The sequence below is a fragment of the Hypanus sabinus genome, assembly GCF_030144855.1.
Source record: "Hypanus sabinus isolate sHypSab1 chromosome X2 unlocalized genomic scaffold, sHypSab1.hap1 SUPER_X2_unloc_5, whole genome shotgun sequence".
NCBI lineage: Eukaryota > Metazoa > Chordata > Chondrichthyes > Myliobatiformes > Dasyatidae > Hypanus > Hypanus sabinus.
The window spans coordinates 287245-310411 of record NW_026779005.1 but is presented as its reverse complement, the minus strand read 5'-3'; the positions used below and the strand labels follow the sequence as shown (position 1 = coordinate 310411).

The 23167-nt window shown below is 46.3% G+C and overlaps 1 protein-coding gene across 2 annotated transcripts in view; it reads left to right on the top strand.

The window, feature by feature from the left end:
- Positions 1-22961, top strand: part of LOC132385917 (nuclear factor 7, brain-like) — a 35894-nt gene extending 12933 nt beyond the window's left edge. The window contains exons 1-3 of one of the 2 annotated variants that reach the window (XR_009509336.1): positions 13086-13190; positions 14592-14826; positions 22369-22505. Coding sequence is in view for 1 of the 2 variants with exons in the window: in XM_059958153.1 (XP_059814136.1) it covers positions 22369-22493 (125 nt within the window). In the remaining variant the exon portion in view is untranslated. Of the gene's footprint in view, positions 1-13085; positions 13191-14591; positions 14827-22368 lie in introns of those variants that run through there. The other variant, XM_059958153.1, reaches the window with a different exon arrangement.
- The last annotated feature ends 206 nt before the right edge of the window (positions 22962-23167 follow it).

The following is a 23167-nucleotide window of genomic DNA, read 5'->3' as shown; positions in this document are numbered from 1 at the left end:
TGCACATTGGTAGAAGAAATAAACGGGCTGACTATTATTGAAATGGAGAGAGAATTCAAAATTCTGAGATGCAATTGTACTTGGAAGTGCTCGTGCAGGATACCCTTAAGGTTAACCTCCAGGTTGAGTCGGTGGTGAAGAAGGTGAATGCAATATTGGCATTCATTTCTAGAGGAATAGAAAATAAGAGCAGGGATGTGATGTTGAGGCTTGGACTTGGAATACTGTGTGCAGTTTTGGGCTCCTTGTTTACGAAAGGATGTTCTGACATTGGAGAGGGTTCAGAGAAGATTCACGAGAATGATTCCTGGAATAAGAGTGTTAACATGTGAGGAATGTTTGACCGCTCTTGGACTGTACTCCGTGGAGTTTAGAATGAGGGGGAACCTCACAGAAGCATTTCGAATGTTAAAAGGCATGGACAGAGTGGATGTGGCAAAGTTGTTTCCCATGGTGGGGGAGTCTAGTACGAGAGCATGACTTAAGGATTGAAGGGCGCCCATTCAGAACGGAGATGCAAAGAAATGTTTTTAGCCAGAGGGTGGTGAATCTGTGAATTTCTTGCAGCAGTGGAAGCCAAGTGATTGGGTGTATTTAAGACAGAGATTGATAGGTATGTGAGTAGACAGGTCATGGTGAGAGGGTGGGAGAGTGGGACTAAATGGGAGAATGGGAAAATGGATCAGCTCATGATAAAATAACTTCTGCTTTAAAAATCAAACACAAGAAAATCTACAGATGCTGGTAATCCAAGCTGCACGGGTCCTGATGAAGGGTCTCGCCAGATCTCTCTGACACCTGTCTGGAAAGAGTCGATGTTGGGAGGATGTGGGTGGGTAGAGAACGGTGAGCACAGCCTCCGACTATAGGGATGTCCATTTAGGACAGAGATGAGGAGGAATTCCTTTATCCACAGGATAGTGAATCTGCCACAGGCAGCTGTGGGGGCCAAATAATTGAGTATATTTAAAGCAGAGTAACACACACAAATTGTTGGGGGAACAGCAGGCCGGTAAGTTTCTATTGAAACGAGTAAACAGTCTAGGGTTCAGACTGAATTAATTCATCAATACCTGTGTTGCTTAAGGGTTCCTGCAAATTCATCCCCTGTCCTAATGAGGGGCTGCGGGGGATGGGGTTGTGGGAAAGGGGACAAAGTCATCCTCATCTGCCATCTTTGCCCTCTCCAGCTTCTCATTACGTCTACACACACAGATCACCCACAGGGGTTCCACCACTCCCCCTCCTGGTTCAATCTGCCATTCATCTCACCCATACTGGTTCCCATTGTCACCTCCTTTACTGTCTCAAACCATCACACTGCCCCACTTCACACTCACAAATGAATGTGAACATTGTATGACGGGCCTGTTCCTGTGCTGTACTGCTCTATGTTCTCTGTTCCCAGTTTCGAAGAATGAGAGGAGATCTCATGGAAACACAAAATTCTTTCAGGGATCAACAGGCAGGAGTGAGGGAGGATGTTTCCCCTGTCTGAGGAGTCAAGGGCCAGGGGTCTCTCTGCTCTCCGTCCAGCGGAAAACCCCCGATCCCCGGGGCCGCGCCGTCCGAGTCTCCCCCCGATCCACGGGGCGGCGCTGCCCGAGTCTCCCTCCGATCCCAGGGGCAGCGCTGTCCGAGTCTCCCCCCGATCCCCGGGGCCGCGCTGCCCGAGTCTCCCCCCGATCCCCGGGGCCGCGCTGTCCCAGTTTCCCCCGATCCCCGGGGCCGCGCTGTCCGAGTTTCCCCCGATCCCCGGGGCTGCGCTGTCCGAGTCTCCCCCCGATCCCCGGAGCCGCGCTGCCCTAGTCTCCCCCCGATCCCCGGGGCCGCGCTGTCCGAGTCTCCCCCCGATCCCCGGGGCCGCGCTGCCCGAGACTCCCCCCGATCCCCGGGGCCGCGCTGCCCGAGTCTCCCCCCGATCCCCGGGGCCGCGCTGCCCGAGTCTCCCCCCGATCCCCGGGGCCGCGCTGTCCGAGTTTCCCCCGATCCCCGGGGCCGCGCTGTCCGAGTCTCCCCCCGATCCCCGGAGCCGCGCTGCCCTAGTCTCCCCCCGATCCCCGGGGCCGCGCTGTCCGAGTCTCCCCCCGATCCCCGGGGCCGCGCTGCCCGAGTCTCCCCACGATCCCCGGGGTCGCGCTGCCCGAGTCTCCCCCCGATCCCCGGGGCCGCGCTGCCCGAGTCTCCCCCCGATCCCCGGGACCGCGCTGTCCGAGTCTACCCCCCCGATCCCCGGGGCCGCTCTGTCCGAGTCTCTCCCCGATCCCCGGGACCCCGCTGTCCGAGTCTCTCCCCGATCCCCGGGGCCGCGCTGCCCGAGCCTCCCCCGATCCCCGGGGCCGCGCTGTCCGAGTCTCCCCCCCGATCCCCGGGGCCGCGCTGTCCGAGATTCCCCCGATCCTCGGGGCCGCGCTGTCCGAGTTTCCCCCGATCCCCGGGGCCGCGCTGTCCGAGTCTCCCCCCGATCCCCGAGGCCGCGCTGTCCGAGTCTCCCCCCGATCCCCGGGGCCGCGCTGTCCGAGTCTCCCCCCGATCCCCGAGGCCGCGCTGTCCGAGTCTCCCCCCGATCCCCGGGGCCGCGCTGTCCGAGTCTTCCCCCGATCCCCGGGACCCCGCTGCCCGAGTTTCCCCCGATCCCCGGGGCCGCGCTGTCCGAGTCTCCCCCCGATCCCCGGGGCCGCGCTGTCCGAGTCTACCCCCGATCCCCGGGGCCGCGCTGTCCGAGTCTCCCCCCGATCCCCGGTGATTCTCTAATTCTCTGCTTCTCCCCCCGATCCCCGGGGTCGCGCTGTCCGAGTCTCCCCCCGATTCCCGGGGCCGCGCTGTCCGAGTCTCCACCCGATCCCCGGTGCCCCGCTGTCCGAGTCTCCCCCCGATCCCCGGGACCCCGCTGCCCGAGTCTCCCCCGATCCCCGGGGTCGCGCTGTCCGAGTCTCCCCCCGATCCCCGGGGCCGCGCTGCCCGAGTCTCCCCCACCCCGATCCCCGGGGCCGCGCAGTCCGAGTCACCCCCGATCCTCGGGGCCGCGCTGCCCGAGTCTCCACCCCCCCGATCCCCGGGGCCGCGCTGCCCGAGTCTCCCCCCGATCCCCGGGGCCGCGCTGCCCGAGTCTCCTCCGATCCCCGGGGCCGCGCTGTCCGAGTCTCCCCCTGATCCCCGGGGCCGCTCTATCCGAGTCTCCCCCCGATCATCGGGGCCGCGCTGTCCGAGTCTCCCCCCGATCCTCGGGGCCGCGCTTTCCGAGTCTCGCCCCCGATCCCCGGGGCCCCGCTGCCCGAGTCTCCCCCCGATCCCCGGGGCCCCGCTGCCCGAGTCACCCCCCGATCCTCGGGGCCGCGCTGCCCGAGTCTCCCCCCGATCCCCGGGGCCGCGCTGCCCGAGTCTCCCCCCCCCGATCCCCGGTGCCGCGCTGTCCGAGTCTCCCCCCGATCCCCGGGGCCGCGCTGTCCGAGTCTACCCCCGATCCCCGGGGCCGCGCTGTCCGAGTCTCCCCCCGATCCCCGGTGATTCTCTAATTCTCTGCTTCTCCCCCCGATCCCCGGGACCCCGCTGCCCGAGTCTCCTCCGATCCCCGGGGTCGCGCTGTCCGAGTCTCCCCCCGATTCCCTGGGCCGCGCTGTCCGAGTCTCCACCCGATCCCCGGTGCCCCGCTGTCCGAGTCTCCCCCCGATCCCCGGGACCCCGCTGCCCGAGTCTCCCCCGATCCCCGGGGTCGCGCTGTCCGAGTCTCCCCCCGATCCCCGGGGCCGCGCTGCCCGAGTCTCCCCCACCCCGATCCCCGGGGCCGCGCAGTCCGAGTCTCCCCCCGATCCTCGGGGCCGCGCTGCCCGAGTCTCCACCCCCCCGATCCCCGGGGCCGCGCTGCCCTAGTCTCCCCCCGATCCCCGGGGCCGCGCTGCCCGAGTCTCCCCCACCCCGATCCCCGGGGCCGCGCAGTCCGAGTCTCCCCCCGATCATCGGGGCCGCGCTGTCCGAGTCTCCCCCCGATCCTCGGGGCCGCGCTTTCCGAGTCTCGCCCCCGATCCCCGGGGCCCCGCTGTCCGAGTCTCCCCCCGATCCCCGGGGCCGCGCTGCTCGAGTCTCCCCCCGATCCCCGGGGCCCCGCTGCCCGAGTCACCCCCCGATCCTCGGGGCCGCGCTGCCGAGTCTCCCCCCGATCCCCGGGGCCGCGCTGCCCGAGTCTCCCCCCCCCCCCCGATCCCCGGGGCCGCGCTGTCCGAGTCTCCCCCCGATCCCCGGGGCCGCGCTGTCCGAGTCTACCCCCGATCCCCGGGGCCGCGCTGTCCGAGTCTCCCCCCGATCCCCGGTGATTCTCTAATTCTCTGCTTCTCCCCCCGATCCCCGGGACCCCGCTGCCCGAGTCTCCTCCGATCCCCGGGGTCGCGCTGTCCGAGTCTCCCCCCGATTCCCGGGGCCGCGCTGTCCGAGTCTCCACCCGATCCCCGGTGCCCCGCTGTCCGAGTCTCCCCCCGATCCCCGGGACCCCGCTGCCCGAGTCTCCCCCGATCCCCGGGGTCGCGCTGTCCGAGTCTCCCCCCGATCCCCGGGGCCGCGCTGCCCGAGTCTCCCCCACCCCGATCCCCGGGGCCGCGCAGTCCGAGTCTCCCCCCGATCCTCGGGGCCGCGCTGCCCGAGTCTCCACCCCCCCGATCCCCGGGGCCGCGCTGCCCGAGTCTCCCCCCGATCCCCGAGGCCGCGCTGCCCGAGTCTCCTCCGATCCCCGGGGCCGCGCTGTCCGAGTCTCCCCCTGATCCCCGGGGCCGCTCTATCCGAGTCTCCCCCCGATCATCGGGGCCGCGCTGTCCGAGTCTCCCCCCGATCCTCGGGGCCGCGCTTTCCGAGTCTCGCCCCCGATCCCCGGGGCCCCGCTGTCCGAGTCTCCCCCCGATCCCCGGGGCCGCGCTGCTCGAGTCTCCCCCCGATCCCCGGGGCCCCGCTGCCCGAGTCACCCCCCGATCCTCGGGGCCGCTCTGCCCGAGTCTCCCCCCGATCCCCGGGGCCGCGCTGCCCGAGTCTCCCCCCACCCCCCGATCCCCGGGGCCGCTCTGCCCGAGTCTCCCCCCGATCCCCGGGGCCGCGCTGCCCGAGTCTCCCCCCACCCCCCGATCCCCGGGGCCGCGCTGTCCGAGTCTCCCCCCGATCCCCGGGGCCACGCTGTCCGAGTCTCCCCCCGATCCCCGGGGACTCTCTAATTCTCTGCTTCTCCCCCCAGTCTCTGTCACCCTGGATGTGGAAACGGCGAGTCCGTATCTCGAGGTGTCTGAGGATCGGAAGAGTGTGAGATGTACCCGGACCCGGAGGAATCTCCCTGACACCGGGAAGAGATTCACACACTAGGAATGTGTGCTGGGATCGGAGGGATTCACATCGGGGAGACATTACTGGGAGGTGGAGGTGACGGGGATTCGGGTCTGGGGTCTGGGAGTCGCCGCAGAGTCTGTGGAGAGGAAGGGACCGGTCAGTCTGAGGCCGGAGACCGGATTCTGGGTCATCAGGCGGGTTGATGACGTGTTACATCGGGATTATGACGTGTCCCGTCTCGCTGCCGGTCCCATCCCCGGGAGGGTGGGAGTTTATCTCAGTTACGAGTCCGGGACAGTTTCATTTTACAACGCGAAGACCAAGTCCCATCTCCACACCTTCACTGGGAATAAATTCACGGGGAAACTTTATCCTTTCTTCGCGACCTGGGATGTGAACCAGTGGCTGAGAATCTGCTGCGGTTCCGCTCCGGGTCTGTAAACGGGTCGGGTCCCGGGACCGGCGTCAGGAGTAAAGTCCCCGTAAATATAAATGTGCGCAGAGTGCAGCAAAATACGTGGCTAAGGGGATGGTGCAGGAGGGAGGGCTTCATGTTTCTGGTCAATTGGGCTTTGTTCCCGGGAAGGTGGGACGGTTTGCCCCTGAACTGGGCGGGGGGGGGGGGAATAACATTCTTGCGGGTAGATTTGCCAGTGCTGCTCCGGGGAATTTAATCTAGGTTTGCAGAGGGAGGGGAACCAGAGTGTTAGAGCAGATAGTGAGGAGCAGGAGGATAAGGAACATGAGAGGACTGCATGTATAAACGGAAATGAAAAAAAAAAGCAGATGATATACATATTCTCAGGTACATCTATTTCAATGCACGGAGTATTGTCGGTAAAACAGATGAGTTTAGGGCTTGGGTTGACACGTGGGATAACGTCATTACTGCTATTAGTGAGGGGCAGAACTGGCAGCTTAATGTTCTGGTAAAATTGGAGAAGGGCCAATTTTGTGGAAATGAAAAAGGATCTAGGAAGAGTGGATTGGGATAAGTTTTTTTTTTCTGGCAAGGATGTGTTCAGTAAGTTCACAGGCATAAGAAATTAAATAGAGATTGGGTTGGAAATGTTATAGCAACTTCATTTAATTCAAAATCGAGAGGAGTTGCAATTTCGGTTAATAAATCTTTCCCAATTAAAATACAAAATATAAAAATTGATTCTGTGGGGAGATATGTGATTATACATTGTCAAATTTTTTCAGAATTATGGACTTTTATGAACATTTATGCACCAAATGAAAATGATGCAAAATTCATACAAGAAGTTTTTTTGAACTTGGCTGACGCAAATGATAAAATATTAATAGGCGGAGATTTTAATTTTTGTTTAGATCCAGTTTTGGATAGGTCAACTAAAGTTGTTACAAAATTAAAAGTAATAAAACTAACCTTATCATTAATGAAAGATTTAAACCTGATTGATATATGGAGAAAAATTAATCCAAGAGAAAGAGATTATTCATTTTATTCAAATAGAAATAAAACTTAGATGGAGATTTAATACAATTTTATTAAAACGTCAAGATTTTTGTGATTTTATGAAAAAACAGATTCAATTTTTTTTGGATACAAATTTACATTCAGTTGAGGATAAAATTGTATTATAGGAAGCGATGACAACATATTTAAGGGGTCAGATTATAAGTTATACATCTAAAATTAAGAAGGAAAATTGGGAAAAGATATCATAAAGTCAGAAAAAGAATCTCAAAGATATATGACAGAAGAAAAACAAAGACAACTTGTTAATAAAAAACTACAATATAACTAAACAGAAATATTACGAATTAGGTGAAAGATCACATAAAATTCTTGCTTGGCAGTTGAAAACAGAACAGGCTTTTAAAACAATAAATGTAATTAGAACAAGTGTAAATAAGGTTGCTGATAAACCTTTAGAAATTAATGAAACTTTAATTTTTTTTTATACACTGAACTATATCAATCAGAATCACAAAATAAGATTACTGAGATAGATAAATTTTTATCACAAATAACCCTTCCAAAATTTAATTTGGAAGAACAGAAAGGATTAGATATGCCCTTTCCATTAAAAGAGGTTGAAGAAGCTTTAGGATCACTTCAGAGTAACAAATCCCCAGAAGAAGATGGTTTTCCTCCTGAATTTTATAAAAAAATTTAAAGATATATTAATTCCTCCCTTTATGGAATTAATATACCAAGTGGAAAGAATGCATAAACCACAATCTTTTTTAACAGCGATCATAACTGTATTGCCAAAAAAAGAGATCCTCTAAAACCAACATCATATAGGCCTATTTCTTTGTTGAATACAGATTATAAGATAACAGTAAAAATTTTATCTAATAGAATATCTAAGTATTTACCAAAATTAATACATATGGATCAAACAGATTTTATTAAAAACAGACAATCAATGGATAATCTAACCTGGTTACTTAGTATAATTCATCTGGCACAAAAAAGAGAGGAAATGAGTGTGGCATTTGCTTTGGATGCAGAAAAAGCATTTGATAGATTGGAATGGGATTTTTTTGTTTAAGGTATTGGAAAAATATGAGCGAAGAAAATCTTTTATACAATGCATTAAAACCTTAAATACTAATCCTCAAGCTGAAGTAGTTACAAATGCTCAGATTTCAACACCATTTTGCTTAACGAGGTCAACTGGACAAGGCTGCCCGTTATCACCTGCTTTATTTGTATTGGCAAAAGAACCGTTAGCTGAATTAATTAGAACAGTTTCAGATATTGGCGGTTTTAGAGTTAATCAAGAAGAATATAAGATTAATTTATTTGCTGATGATGTTTTGATTTATTTAACAAACCCATTACAATCTTTGCAAAGATTATCTTTTAAATTTTAAGAATACGGGAAAGTATCAGGGTATAAATTAAATTGGGATAAAAGTGAAATTTTACCCCTTACCAAAGGAAATTATAATCAATGTCGATTAGTAACTCAATTTCGATGGTCAATAAATGGGATAAAATATTTAGGTATCAGAGTTGACAATGATGTAAAAAAATTATATAAACAAAATTATTTTCCATTATTAAAAAATTAAAAGAGGATCTTGACAAATGGATGATGTTACCAATAACATTAATAGGTAGAGTTAATGCTGTAAAAATGAATATATTCCATAGATTGCAATAGTTATTCCAAACTTTACCAATACAATTACCGCAGAAGTTTTTTCAAGAACTAAATAAATATGTAAGGAAATTTCTTTGGAAAGGAAAGATGTCAAGAATATCATTAGAAAAATTGAGATGTAAATTTGATTTAGGAGGGTTACAACTTCCAAATTTTAAGAATTATGATAAAGCAAATCAACTTAGATTTATTGCATCTTTTTTGATGAAAAAAAAAACCGGCATGGATTAGAATAAAATTAGATAAGATAGGAGAAAACATACCAGAAGATTTTACATATAAATGGGAATCCAAATTGATACGGGAAAAAAAAGAATCTCCTATATTAAGACACTTGATTGATTTATGGAATAAGGTAAATATGGACGATAAGATAAAGAAATCTTTATTAGCAAAAACAAACTTTAATTCAAAATAGGCTTATTCTTTTTACAATGGATAATAAACTTTTACATAATTGGTTCCAAAAGGGGATTAAATATATACGTAATTGTTTTGAAGGAGGTATATTGATGTCGTTTGATGAATGAAAAAATAAATATAAAATATCAAACAACACTCTTTTCTCTTATTTTCAATTAAAGGACAATTTACGAGAAAAGCTGGGTCAAACAATGTTGATGCCAAAACTTAGTGAGTTAGAAATATTAATTCAAAAAGGAAAAAATTTAAAAATTACATCTTGTATGTACAATTTGATTCAAAAACAGACTGAATCTGGAATTCATAAATCAAGACAAAAATGGGAAACTGATTTGAATGTTAAAATTGTTGGAAAAAGCTGGTCAAGATTATGTTCTGATAGTATGATAAATACAATAAATGTTCAAATTAGATTAATACAATATAATTTTTACATCAATTATATATAACACCACAGAAAATAAATAGATTAAATTCAAATATGTCTGACCAATGCTTTCGATGTAATCAAGAAATTGGTACTTTTTTACATTCTACTTGGTCTTGTTTTAAAATTCAACCATTTTCGATATATCTGACTTTTATTGGAACAAAGTACTGTAGTTCAACTCCCAAATAGTCCAATATTATTTTTATTAGGAGATATTGAAGGGACAATACTGAAAATTAAATTGAATAAGTATCAGAAAAAACTTATATATATTGTATTGGCAGTAGCTAAAAAAGTTATCGCAATTACTTGGAATTCTGAGTTATATTTAACTATGGATCAATGGAATAATGAAATATATAGTTGTATTCCACTTGAAAAAATTACATATAATCTAAGAAATGAATATATATTTTTCAAAATTTGGCTCCCATACCTACAAAAGAGATTAAATATATAGGTCCTTTGAAGATAAAATTATAATGTAATTGGGGAAAGTAAGAATAAATATTAAAATTATTTTGAACTCCATGGAGCATGTGGGTATCCTCCAATATCGAGGCAATCTTTTTCTTCTTTATTTCTTTCTTTAGATAAGGGTTAAGGTGGGGAGGGGGAGGATTAATATTATTTTTCTTTTTCTTACTAATTTTTCATTACATTTATTCTTTGTAATTTTCTAAAAAAATAATAAATAAATAAAAAGAGCATCTCAGTAATCCAACAGCCCACTCACCTTTGCTACCCTTTATGTTATTTCCTTATGTTTAACACAATTATTACGTGCCTTTTCCAGCTCAAACTGTGAATTGATTTAAAGTTAGTCCCATAATTTAATAGTTTTTATTTGAAAACTATCTACCCTCGCAAAGATTGTACTGAAGACTGCATTTGATTTTTCTTCAGCCTTGTACGCTTCACATTGAAATAGTATGCGTTTCGACAGTTTCATAATGACAAAATGTACACGACACAGAATGAAGTTTTCCAATTAGTTACAAGGCATAAATAAGCATAGTGTGGATATTTCTATGTCATGTGAATATCATTCCTTCCCTTGTTTTAAGCCCGTCTTCTGTAAACCCAACAGGTTTATGTATTCTGTAAAGGTGTCTGTCTTTACGTCCATTATCCTACGTCTCGCCATAAGCCCCTAATTCTTAACACTACCAACCTTTTAGCTTCTAATTTGCTAAGTGGCAAGTCTATATCCACAGCTTAACATTTAACAGCTTATGGTGCTAAACAGTCAACATCATCATTTCCCTCAACAGTGTGATGTGCAGAGCCCATAATGTGCAGACATATAAATCAAACTTTATATATGAAATACCGTTTGACAAGTTTCCAACAGTCAATCTGACCGACTGCCAGAATGACCTGTTTAAGACTCATCAAAACCGAAATATATTCTGAGCAAATTTTAAGGACCAATTTCCTCCCCCCACTGTAAGCCTAAACTGTTGGGAAAGAATTCTGCTTCCTATGCTGATAAATGGCTATAAGTCATTTCTTTATCATTACCTGCAATTCAGTCACACAAAAACAGGCACACCAACATCCCCAGTTAACTTATCATTTGATTCATCTGTAAAAATAGTTACTGTATGATAATAACTTTCATTAATATACTGATGAACCAACAGACTCTCGGGCAGAACTGAATCCGATCGTGTAACCTAAAATCAACTGAAGTCATTGGAAAAAACAAGGTAGGGTTACAGAGAAAGCTACAGTGGGACATATTGTATCATCAAATACACCCGTATTCCCAGCGTGGAAAGAACACAGCCACCCGAAACAAAAAAACACTCTTCTTGTGATGTCCCCAACCGCCCTCCAGCACACCTTTAACAGGATGATCATTTCCTTGCCCCCGCAAATTAATCCAGTATGTTGACATCAACTTGAACCTCTGCTACTTTGAGGGCAATTGTCCCATTGCAATCAGTAACGCCAAAGCAGGAGACAACATTACTGCACTAGAAAACAATCTGACAGTCTGTAATTGTATCACATACAAACATTTTTTTTTTTAATTTTAGGATGAAGCTGATCCATTAGCCACACAGACATAATCAAGAACAGATCAAATTAAACAAATATAATTGGTCAACAAAGATTTTCATGTTGCACCCAAGAATACCCACATAGATGCCTGAGGAGATTTAAAGCTCCTTTACATTTATCAATTACTTTACTGATAGGTGCTTCCACGTCAGCTTATTATCCATCCACATACTGAGAAATCTTACCACTGACACTTCCTCAAGACATTAATCATATAATTTAAAGTCAAGTGCAAGTCTGTTAATGCTGTTTGTAAACCACGTAATGTGTTTTAACAACTGAAAGCTTAAAATCCTCATCAATCTGTACACTGTTTGACATATTAATTGTAAATTGCAATCAATACCTCTAAACTATAAAGCTATGTCATCTGCATATTGTGATTTACTCAGGGTATCCCATTTTCCCATCACAGAGAAAATATCGTTAATCATAATATTAAATAATGAAGGGCTACAAATACTGCCTTGTGGGATCTCATTCTCTGTCTCATAGAAACACAAACATAACATGCCGACCCGTCCTTGCACAGTCCGTCCAAATAAAAAAAAACTCTGAAAAACTATACAATTACCCCTCACTCCCAATTTCCATAATTGAATCAAAACTCCTTCCTTCCATATCATTTACCCTTTCAGTATCAAGAAATACTGCTATTACAACATCTTTATTTAATTCTGTTTTCCGAATATCATCTTCCAAACCTAAAACTGAATCTAATGTCATTTCACCCTTCCAAAATCCACTCCAATAAAACACTTTGTCACTACTCTTTCCAAGATATAACTCAAGTGCTTGATTACCATACATTCCATCAGTTTACATAAATGAGACATTCACGATCTGGGCCCCGAAACCAGAAGGATCAAATGGGGATCTGCCAGGTTTTAGAATAGGCACTACTATTTCCATTTTCCATGAGGAAAGTAGATGCACAATTCAAACATTTCAAATATCACTCTTTCCTGGGGACACCTGACCTGCATTATTAATAGACTTCTCAAATTCATACAAAGAAATCTCTCCATCAGTGATACTATCATTGCTGCAGCTGACTTCCAGCACATCAGAGTATTCACTGAAAAACATATCCCTACATTGTTTAACCTCTTCACTTAAATTATCCTGATTATGTATCTCAGCAAATGACCCAGCCAGTAACACAACCTTCCCTGTTTTAGTACCAATCATTTTGCCCTCATTAATCAACACTGGAATATTATGATCCCCACAAATCCCCCCATTTTCTAAATCATATCCCAAACAATTCCAAGTTTGATATCCCTTCCAATATTATCTCCATATAACCTCCAGTAAATCACCTACTTCCTCACCACGGCCTTTGCCCTTTTATTGTTAATAATGTAACTCGGAGACTGATGCACCATCACATAAAAACTCACATTTCTCCCAATTTGCTTCCTGTCCCGTTATAAATTCAAATCCAAACTCATAAAGACAGGAAGGATGACTGACGTTCACATAAACTAATCACCCTCTGAGTTCCCATTTGAGCGACAGGCACTGCAGCCAATGACAGCAGGGATCAGTGTTACGTCTGAGCTGCGATAGGCTGGAGGAAATCGGCCCATCCTCCTCTTCCGCTCCATCGCCATGGCGGAGATCAGCGAGTCGCTTCTGTCGGTGTCGCCGGCCTCGGCGCCCACAAGGACGGGTGTGATTCCCCTTCGCACTCAGTGGGTCTGTTTCGGTGCCGTCTGTGGTGGCTGACGAAACATGTTTCGACAGGGAGCGAGCGAGGATCAATGACTACAACTCCCAGAAGGCCCCACTGATGACGTTGACGGTGTTGTTTCGGGGTAAGGTATCAAAGCAAAATGGAGGAAAATGTAATGCATTACGTTTTCTGTACTGTGTCGTGCCTTCAATAAACAATTAAACTAAAAGAGAGATTCCAGCGAGAAATAGAGAGAAAACAGAACAATACAGCACAGTACAGGCCCTTCGGCCCACAATGTTGTGCCGACCCTTAAACTCTGCCTCCCTAAACTTAAATTCCTCCATATACCTGTCTATAGACTCTTAAACTTCACCAGTGTATCTGCCTCCACCACTGACTCGGGCAGTTCATTCCACGCACCAACCACTCTCTGAGTATAAAATCTTCCTCTAATATCCCCCTTGAACTTCCCTCCCCTTACCTTAAAGCCATGTCCTCTTGTATTGAGCAGTGGTGCCCTGGGGAAGAGGCGCTGGCTGTCCACTCTGTCTATTCCCCTTAATATCAACTATACCTCTATCATTTCTCCTCTCATCCTCCTTCTCTCCAGAGAGTAAAGCCTTAGCTCCCTTAATCTCTGATCATAATCCATACTCTCGAAACCAAGCAGCATTCTGGTAAATCTCCTCTGTACCCTTTCCAGTGCTTCCACATTCTTCTTATAGTGAGATGACCAGAACTGGACAGAGTATTCCCTGTGGCCCAACCAGTTTTATATAGCTGCATCATTACATCGCGACTCTTAAACTCTATCCCTCGAGTTATGAAAGCTAACACCGCATAAGCTTTCTTAACTACTTTGTCTACCTGTGAGGCCACTTTCAGGGATCTGTGTACATGTAGCCCCAGATCCCTCTGCTCCGCTGCACTGCGAAGTATCCTGCCATTTACTTTGTACTCTGCCTTGGAGTTTGTCCTTCCAAAGTGTACCACCTCACACTTCTCTGGGTTGAACTCCATCTGCCAATTCTCAGCCCACTCCTGCACCCTATCAATGTCTCTCTTCATTATCCACAACACCACCAATCTTTGTGTCTTCTGCAAACTTGCCAACCCATTCTTCTACCCCCACATCCAGGTCGTTAATAAAAATCACAAAAAGTAGGGGTCCCAGAACTGACCCTTGTGGGATACCACTAGTCACAACCCTCCGATCCAAATGTACTCCCTCCACCAGAACTCTCTGCTTTCTGCAGGCAAGCCAATTCTGAATCCACCTGGTCAAACATCACTGGTTCCCATGCCTTCTGACTTTATGAATAAGCCTACCGCGTGTAACTTTATCAAATGCATTACTAAAATCCATGTAGATCAGATCCACTGCACTACCCTCATCTATATGCCTGGTCACCTCTTAAAAGAACTCCATCAGGCTTTTTAGACACGATCTGTCGTTAAGATAGCCATGCTTACTGTCACTGATCAGACCATGATTCTTTAAATGCCAATAAATCCTATCTTTCTGAATCTTTTCCAACAGCTTTCCCACCACAGATGTAAGGCTCAATGGTCTATAATTATTGGGACTATCCCTACTATCCTTTTTGAACAAGGGGACAACATTCGCCTCCCTCCAATACTCCAGTACAATTCCCGTGGACAATGGGGATATAATGATCTTCGCCAGAGGCTCAGCAATCTATTTCCTTGCCTCGGATGCAGAACTGGGAAGCACAGATGGAGTTCAACACAGATGAAGAGGTTCATTTCTGCAGGTCAAATTTGAACACAGAATATAATATTAATGATTAGACTCTTGGCATTGTGGACGGTCAGAGAGATCTTGGGGTCCATGTCCATACGACACTCAAAGCTGCTGTGGAGGTTGGTAGTGTTGTTAGGAAGGGGTCTGGTGTGATGGCCTTTATCAACCATGGGATTGAGTTCAAGAGCTGTGAGGTGATGTTGAAGCGATATTTCTCCTAACCTGTACATAAGTAATTGTACCCCAACACGGCAGGGCTGTGGGCTTAGTTGGATCCCACTTGGGAGTCCTGTGTTCCGTTCTGGTGGCCCCACTACAGGAAGGATGTGGATACTATAGAGAGTGTAGAGTAGATTCACAAGGATGTTGCTCTTGGATTGGAGAGCATGCCTTATGAGAATAGATTGAGTGAACTTGGCCTTTCCTTCTTGGAGCGATGGAGGATGAGAGGTAACCTGATAGAGGTGTATAAGATGGTGAGAGGCTTTGACCATGTGGATAGCCAGAGGCATTTTCCAAGGCTTGAAGTGCCTAACACATGGGGACGTAGTTTTAGCTGCTTAGAAGTCGGTACTGAGAGAATGTCAGAGGTAAGTTTCTTACACACAGAGTGCTGGGTGCGTGGAATGCACTGCCGGCAGCGATGGTGGAGGTGGATACAACAGGATATTTTAATAGACTCTTAGATAGCGTCATGGAGGTTAGAAACACAGAGGGCTATATGATCGGGAAATCCGAGGCAGTCTCTAGAGTAGGTTACATGGTCGGTACAACATTGTGGGCAGAAGAGCCTGTAATGTGCTGTAGATTTCTGTGTTCTGTGTCAAAGACAGGCAGAGGGATTAGTTTAAATGGACAGGAAGACAGCATGAGAAGGTTGGGCCGAAAGGCCTGTGTTAGCGCCGTAAGTGACGGGTTCTGTCCCAGCCATCGACTCTATTCCCCTCAACAGATGCTGCCTGACATGATAACATTCTTGAAAAGTTGCGTTCAGTTCCGTTTAGCATTCTGTACAAAGGATGTTTTGTGCTGGAAGAGTGCAGAGGAGATTCATCATGATTGAGGGGGCTTCTGTTCATAAGTCCATAAGGCATCGGAACAGAATTAGGCCATTCAGCCCATTGAGTCAGCTACCTTTCCATCATGGCTGATCCCAGATCGCACTCAATTCCAGATATCTGACCTCCCGCCATATCCTTTGATGCCCTGACCGATCAGGAAGCGATCAACTTCCGCCTTGAATATACCCACACACTCGGCCTCCACCGCAGTCTGCCGCAGAGCATTCCACAGATCGAAGACTCTCTGGCTAATAAAAAAATAAGCTGCTTATTTCTGTTTGAAAAGGTGGCCCCTCAATTTTGTGGCTGTGCCCCACCACAGGAAATACCTTCTCCACATCCACCTTATCCAGTCCTTTCAACATTCGGTAGGTTTCAATGAAATGCCCCCGCATTTTTCTGAGTTCCAGTGAGCACATGGTCAAAGCTGCCAAGTGCTCCTCATATTTTAACCCCTTTATTCCCGAAATCATCTTTCTGAACTTCCTCTGGACTCTCTCCAATGACAACACATCCTGTCTGAGATGTGGGGCCCAACACTGTTGACAATACTCCCAAGTGTGGCCTGACTAGAGTCTTATAAAGCCTCAGCATTATCTCGTTGCTGTTATATTCATGGGGTGAGATTGGACTGTGTTGATCTACAGGGGGATCTTGGAATCTGAGATCATAACTCCCAGATAGTGGTTCCATTGTCAGGCAGTTATGTTGCAGTTGTATAAATCTCTAGTTTATCCACATCGGAGAATTGCATTTGAAGACAGGAATAATGCGGAGTTTTTGGATGGTGAGTGGAAGAGGCTTAACAGGATGCTGCCTGGATAAAGTGAGACCGGACAATCTCGGGGAATTTTCTCCGGAGTGGCAGAGGCTGAGGGAGGTCTGACAGACGTTTACAGGAATGTGAGAGACACAGACAGAGTGGAGAGCCGAGATATTTTCTCTAAGGAGGAAATGTCCAATGCCAGTGGGCATGAACTTCAGGGGAAAGGGGGAACACATCCTCATTGGTCCTTTTTGCACTATTGTATTTTGTGATTTAGTGTAATTTTGTTTTTTCTCTGCATAGCTGCTGTTGGAGAAAAACAACTAGAAAAGACAATGATGTTAAAAACTTGACTCAAAATGTTTAAAGAAGATTTGCGGTTCAAGTTTTGTTTTTCATTCCCAGAGTGGTGGGTGTCTGGAGTGAATATCGGGTGGTGGTGGAGGCAGATGTGATAGAGGCTATTGGATACCACGTGGATGAGAGGAGAATGGAGGGATGTGCTCCTTGTGTTGGCAGAAGGGATTGGTTTAGTAAGGCATGAAGTGACCAGTTCAATTGGTTCAGAACAACACAGTGAGCAGAAGGGCCTGTTCAAGGACAAGTACAGCAAGCAGAGCAGGTAAACTGGATAAAGTGATCCCACTCAGAGAACAGACTGTGACGTCAGTGGATATATGCCGGCATCACAGTTCTCTCACCAAAGATACTTCACTGCTGGATAAAATGAAGTTTGTGAAGTTTATAAACAATCTGGTGAATTGTACTGATCAGGCATCTCATCCTACTGAGAAAATTAAAATTATTGTGAAAGCTGCAGAAAGGTATCTTGGTGTAACTGGTGTTCTGTGGGAAGCTGTAAATGAAGCTCTGAGTTGTGGGGTTTCTGCATCCCAGTCTACTTGTGAAGATATGTAATGGGATTGAAATATTGAAGTGAAATGCAAGAAGCCTGATTTTACATGGTCAACACTTTCAGCAGTTTATTTCTGATTTGTCAGATTCTTCCGATGTTATATCTGTTCAGGAAACCTGCACATTTTAAGTTTTATTGCTGTGCAGGATTATATTGTCGTTTGGCTTGACAGGTCAGTTGGTAGAGGGGTGGTGTTGTCAGTTTTATAAGGAAAGGGGCAGAGTATAGTGTTGTGAATGGGAATAAAATGCATCATGAACTTGTCGAAAATCTTGATTCAACAGGTATGTGTGTAATTTTCTTTTGAAAAATATTAGCTTTCTGAATCGTATTTGGAGGGTTGGCTATCCACTTTTCTCATGGAAAATGGTTGTAGTAGTTCCCATTCTAAAACCTGGATCTCCCCGTCTGATCCTCCTTGTAGGCCAATATCATTAAAGTCTCATTGTTGTAAACTTGTAGAATGTATGGTAATCGAATGTTTGAATTATATTTTCGATAAAAGAGGTAACTTCATGTTTTATCAGAGGAGAATTTGGAACGGTAGAATAAGACCATAAGAAAAAGGAGCAGAAGTCAGTCATTCAGCCAATCGAGTCTGTTCTGCCATTTAATCATGAGCTGATCCATTCTCCCATTTAGTCCCACTCCCCCACCTTCTCACCATAACCGTTGATACCCTGGCTACTCAGATAACTAGCAATCTCTGCCTTAAATAACATTGGAATCAGTTTGGGTTTGGAAGATCATAATAGGAAAGTACAGTTAAATAAAGATGTTGTAATAGCAATATTTTTGATATTGAAAAGGCAAATGATATTTATTGAAGGATGGACTTTTGATTAATTTTTGGAAATGCAAATGAGAGGGCTATTGTACAATTTTTTCTGATTGTTTCTATTTGTACGTCTTGTAAAGGTCTGGATGGGCAAGTATGACATTGAATTCATGTTTATATTTGGAAGATGGTATTAGTAAAGCCAGTTAAATATAGAAGTTGTAACAGCAGCATTTTTACTATTCAAAAGGCAGATGGTATTTATGGAAGGAAAGAATTTTTATGAAATTGTGGAAATGAGGATGGAGGGGCGATTATCTAACTTTGAGTTGTTTTAATTGAATGTTTTGTGTCAGGTATGGGTGGGAAAGTTATATTCAGGTTGTTATGAGATAGAGACTGGGATCCCACAGGCAGTATTTATTATTTTATATTGTTATGAATCCCGTAACTGGAGAACTTACCAGCAGAGATAGAGAGGTCCGTTGAAGTCTGATGTCACTATTTTCAAACGTTTTACTCGTAAAGGGACACAAAAGTAGGGTTAATACATACATTTAGATAGTGCACATTGTCAACATTCAATCTAAAGCGCGGGTATTGTAATCATCATCATTAAGAAGTGAGCTCTGCTGGTGTCTAGGGGTTAATAGATTGTCCGTTGGAAATATAAAAGTCACTCTGAAAGTCTGCAGGCCGCAGCCCTTTGAAAATTGCTGGGTTTTGCGTGGGGCGACCGAGAGAGAGAGATTGGGCGGGGGAGAAGAGAAAGAACTTGCCGAGTCTTGATGAATCTTCCGTGAAATCGGGGAAGCGTTGGTTCCCTCTCCCCGATGTTAGTTCAAAGCGGTTTCCTGTGATTCCAGCCACAAATTCCAATCCCGGAATCTAACGCACGTGGCTTCCTTCAGAATGGCATCCCACTACTGCGGGATCGCTCTCTCGTGTCTTCTGGGTGCGTCAAAGGGGCTGTCCCCCTGAGACTCTCCTTTATACTTCCTCACGGGGTCGCAGGTGTCAATCAGGTTGGGATGATGCAATCTCTCTCTCAACCAGCCCACCTTGCCCGAGGGCTTTTCACGTGGTCTCCATGAGACAATAGTTGCTGGCATCTTATTCTGTATCCCTGGTGGGGCGTGCAATTTTTCACGTTCCTCTCTCTCTCACTTCCTGGGTCTACTGACCCCCCCCCCCCCTCCTCAAAGGGTGCTCTTGCGATTCTCACAAAGGAGGGGGCTGGGATCATAACAATATTATAATTAATAATATTTTTCTCTGAGACAGGTTTTTCATTGTGTAAATCACTATGTGCAGATGATGGAGGTTTATGGATACTTTTACTGTATATAGGATGCTTTAGCAATTAGTAAGGTCGAACAGTCGGCGACTAGATGGGATTTAAGCTTTCAGTAGCAAAAACACAAGTTATGTGCTTTACAAACAGGATTAATGGACCTGCACTTGATTGGAAATGATATGGTCAAACTCCTTAAAAGTTGTCAGTGGTAAGATTTCCAGGCATGTGGACGGATAATAAGCTGACATTGAAGCATCGGATCAGAAAATAATTAATAAATGTAAAGAAACATTAAATACTCTTCGTTATCCCTGTGAGTATTCTTGGGTGTGACATGAAAATATTTATGACCAATCTCGTTTGTTTAATTGGATCTGTTCTTGATTATGTTTGTGGTTTATAGATCACCTTCTTCTTCAACTTTATGATGTTTGGGTGTGATACATTTCGTGCTTTAAGATTGTGTTGTGGTTAAGTCAGGTCGTCCCCTGTTTCGGCTTTACTGGTTGAAATGGAACAATTGCCCTTCCAGGGACAGAGGTGGAAGTTGACGTTAACAAATTGGATTGAACATCCTGTGCTAAAGGGTGGTGGGGAACATCACAAGAAGAATGCTTTTAGTTCTGGGTGGCTGGGTTCTTATCACGCTGGGAATATGGGTGTATTGGATGATACAATATGTTCCACTGTAGCTTTCTCAGTAACCCCACTTTGTTGTTTTTTCAAATGACTGCAGTTAATTTTAGGTTACACAATTGGATTCCATTCTGCCTGAGCGTCTGTTGGTTCACGAGTATATTAATGAAAGTTATTATCATACGGTCAGCACTTTTTACAGATGGATTAAAACGTAATTTAACTGGGAATGTTGGTGTCTCTGTTCTCATTTTTTGTGTGTGCCTGAGTTGCAGGCAATGATAAAGAAATCACTTACCAGCCATTTGTGGGTATATGGAGCAGAATTCTTTGCTTTGATTTTAGGGTTACAGTGTGTGGAGGAAATTGGTCCTTGCAAACTTGTAATTTGTTCAGATTCTCTTTCGGTTTTGATGAGCCTTAAAATAGGACATTCTAGCAGTAGGTCAGATTGACTGTTGGAAACTCATCAAGCATTATTTCATATACAAAGTTCGGTTCATATGTCTGCACCTTATGGGCCCTGCACATCGCACTGTTGAGGGAAATGATGGAGTTGACTGTTTAGCAACAAAACCTGTTAGAAGTTCAACTGAGGATATAGACATTCCACTTCGCAAATCAGAGGCTAAGGGGATGGGAGGGTTAAGAATTCAGGACTTATGGCAAGATCCGCAGTAAAATTGACATAAGGACTGACGCCTTTACAGAATACATAAACAAGTTGGGTTTTTGGAAGAAGGGCTTAAAACAGGAAGGGAAGGAATGATATTGACACGACTTAAAAATGCCAACACTATGCTTAATTATGCCTTGTATCTAATTAGAAAACTTCATTCTGTGTCACAGGACCAGAGAACACTACAGCACAGAACAGGTCCTTCAGCCCTCCATGTTGTACCGACCCATATAATCCTTAAAAGAAGTACTAAACCCACAGTACCCCATAACCCTCTAATTTTCTTTCATCCATGTGCCTGTCCAAGAGGTTCTTAAATACCCCTAATGTTTTAGCCTCCACCACCAACCATGGCAAGTCATTCCAGGCACTCACAACCCTCTGTGTAAAAAAACTTACCCCTGATGTCTCCCCTAAACTTCCATCCCTTAATTTTGTACCTATGTCCTCTGGTGTTTGTTATTGGTGCCCTGGGGAACAGGTACTGACTATCCACCCTATCTATGCCTCTCATAATCTTCTAGACCTCTATCAAGTCCCCTCTCATTCCTCTACGTTTCAAAGAAAAAGGTCCCAGCTCTGCTAACCTTGCTTCATATGACTGTCGTGTACATTTTGTCATTATGAATCTTTTAAGTGTGAAGCAGATACAGGTGAAAAAAATCAAATGCATTCAGTACCATCTTGGAGGGGTTGATAGTTTTCAGATAAAAACTTTATTAAGTTAAAGGACTGGCATTAAATTAATTCACTGTATTGAACAGGCAAAGGCATATTGGAATGGAAACATCCCAATTGTTTTGGGACGTTACTCTGGGGATGACGGCTTAACAGAGGTGGCTGACGGATGTGGGAATACCAGGAGAGACATGTCCCACCAAAGAAGTTCTCCAATGGCAGTGGTGGGAATCCATGGCTGACAAGGGAAGTTAACGACTGTGTTAACTCTAAGGAAATGACATATAGGTAGCAAAGTTCAGTGGGATGTTGGATTATTGGGATGGTCTTAAAATCCAACAAAAGGCAATGAAAAAACCATAAGAATGGTCAAGATGAAATATGAGGGCAAACTGGCCAATAATATAAATCAGGATACTAAAAGTTTAGTTTTCAGTTACATGAAGAGTGAAAGGGAGATGAGAGTTGATACTAGACCACTGGAAAATGATGCTGGTGAAGTAGTAATGGGGGACAAAGAAATGGCAGATGAACTTAATGAACAATCTTCACTGTCTTTTCTGGTCAGCACCGCCACCACTTGTCCCATTTAACCTGTTTCAGTTCGTGTGGACTGTAGCACCCGGGGGAGCTCAGGACCCTATTCTATTCTGTTGTTGGACGCGGTGAACGAGTTAAAATTAATGGATCGATAATTCTCATCTCATGATTATTTCACTCTCCGCTCATTTACACTTACAGTGATCTTACTCCTGACGCCGGTCCCAGGACCCAACCCATTTACAGACCTAGAGCGGAACCGGAGCAGATCCTCAGCCACTGGTTTCCATCCCCAGTCGCGAAGAAAGGATAAAGTTTCCCCGTGAATTTATTCCCAGTGAAGGTGTGGAGATGGGACTTGGTCTCCGCGTTGTAAAATGAAACTGTCCCGGACTCGTAACTGAGATAAACTCCCACCCTCCCGGGGATGGGACCGGCAGGGAGACGGGACTCAGGGGAGGTACGAACTTTCATCATGTCATAATTCCGAAGTAACACATCATAATACCGCCCAATGACCCAGAATCCGGTCTCCGGACTCAGTCCGACTCCTCTCTTCCCCTCCAACGACCCTGCGGTGACTCCTAAATAACAGTCCCGATTCCCTGTCACCTCCACCTCCCAGTAATGTCTCCCCCATGTGAATCCTTCTGATCCCAGCACACAAGCCCGATTTGTGAATCTCTTCCCGGTGTCAGGGAGATCTCTCCGGGTCCGGGTACATCTCACACTCTTCCGATCCTCAGACACCTCGAGCTCCGGATGCGCCGTTTCCACATCCAGGATGACAGAGACTGGGGGGAGAAACAGAGAATTAGAGAGTCCCCGGGGATCGGGGGGAGACTCGGGCAGCGCGTCCCCGGGGATCGGGGAGAGACTCAGGCAGCACTGCCCCAGAGATTGGGGGAACACTCGGGCAAAGCGTCCCCAGGACCAGTGGAAAGCCCGTGGGCCTTCGGTGCAGTCGGTTTGCCGATAGGCAACCTTTCCCAGGGAAGCA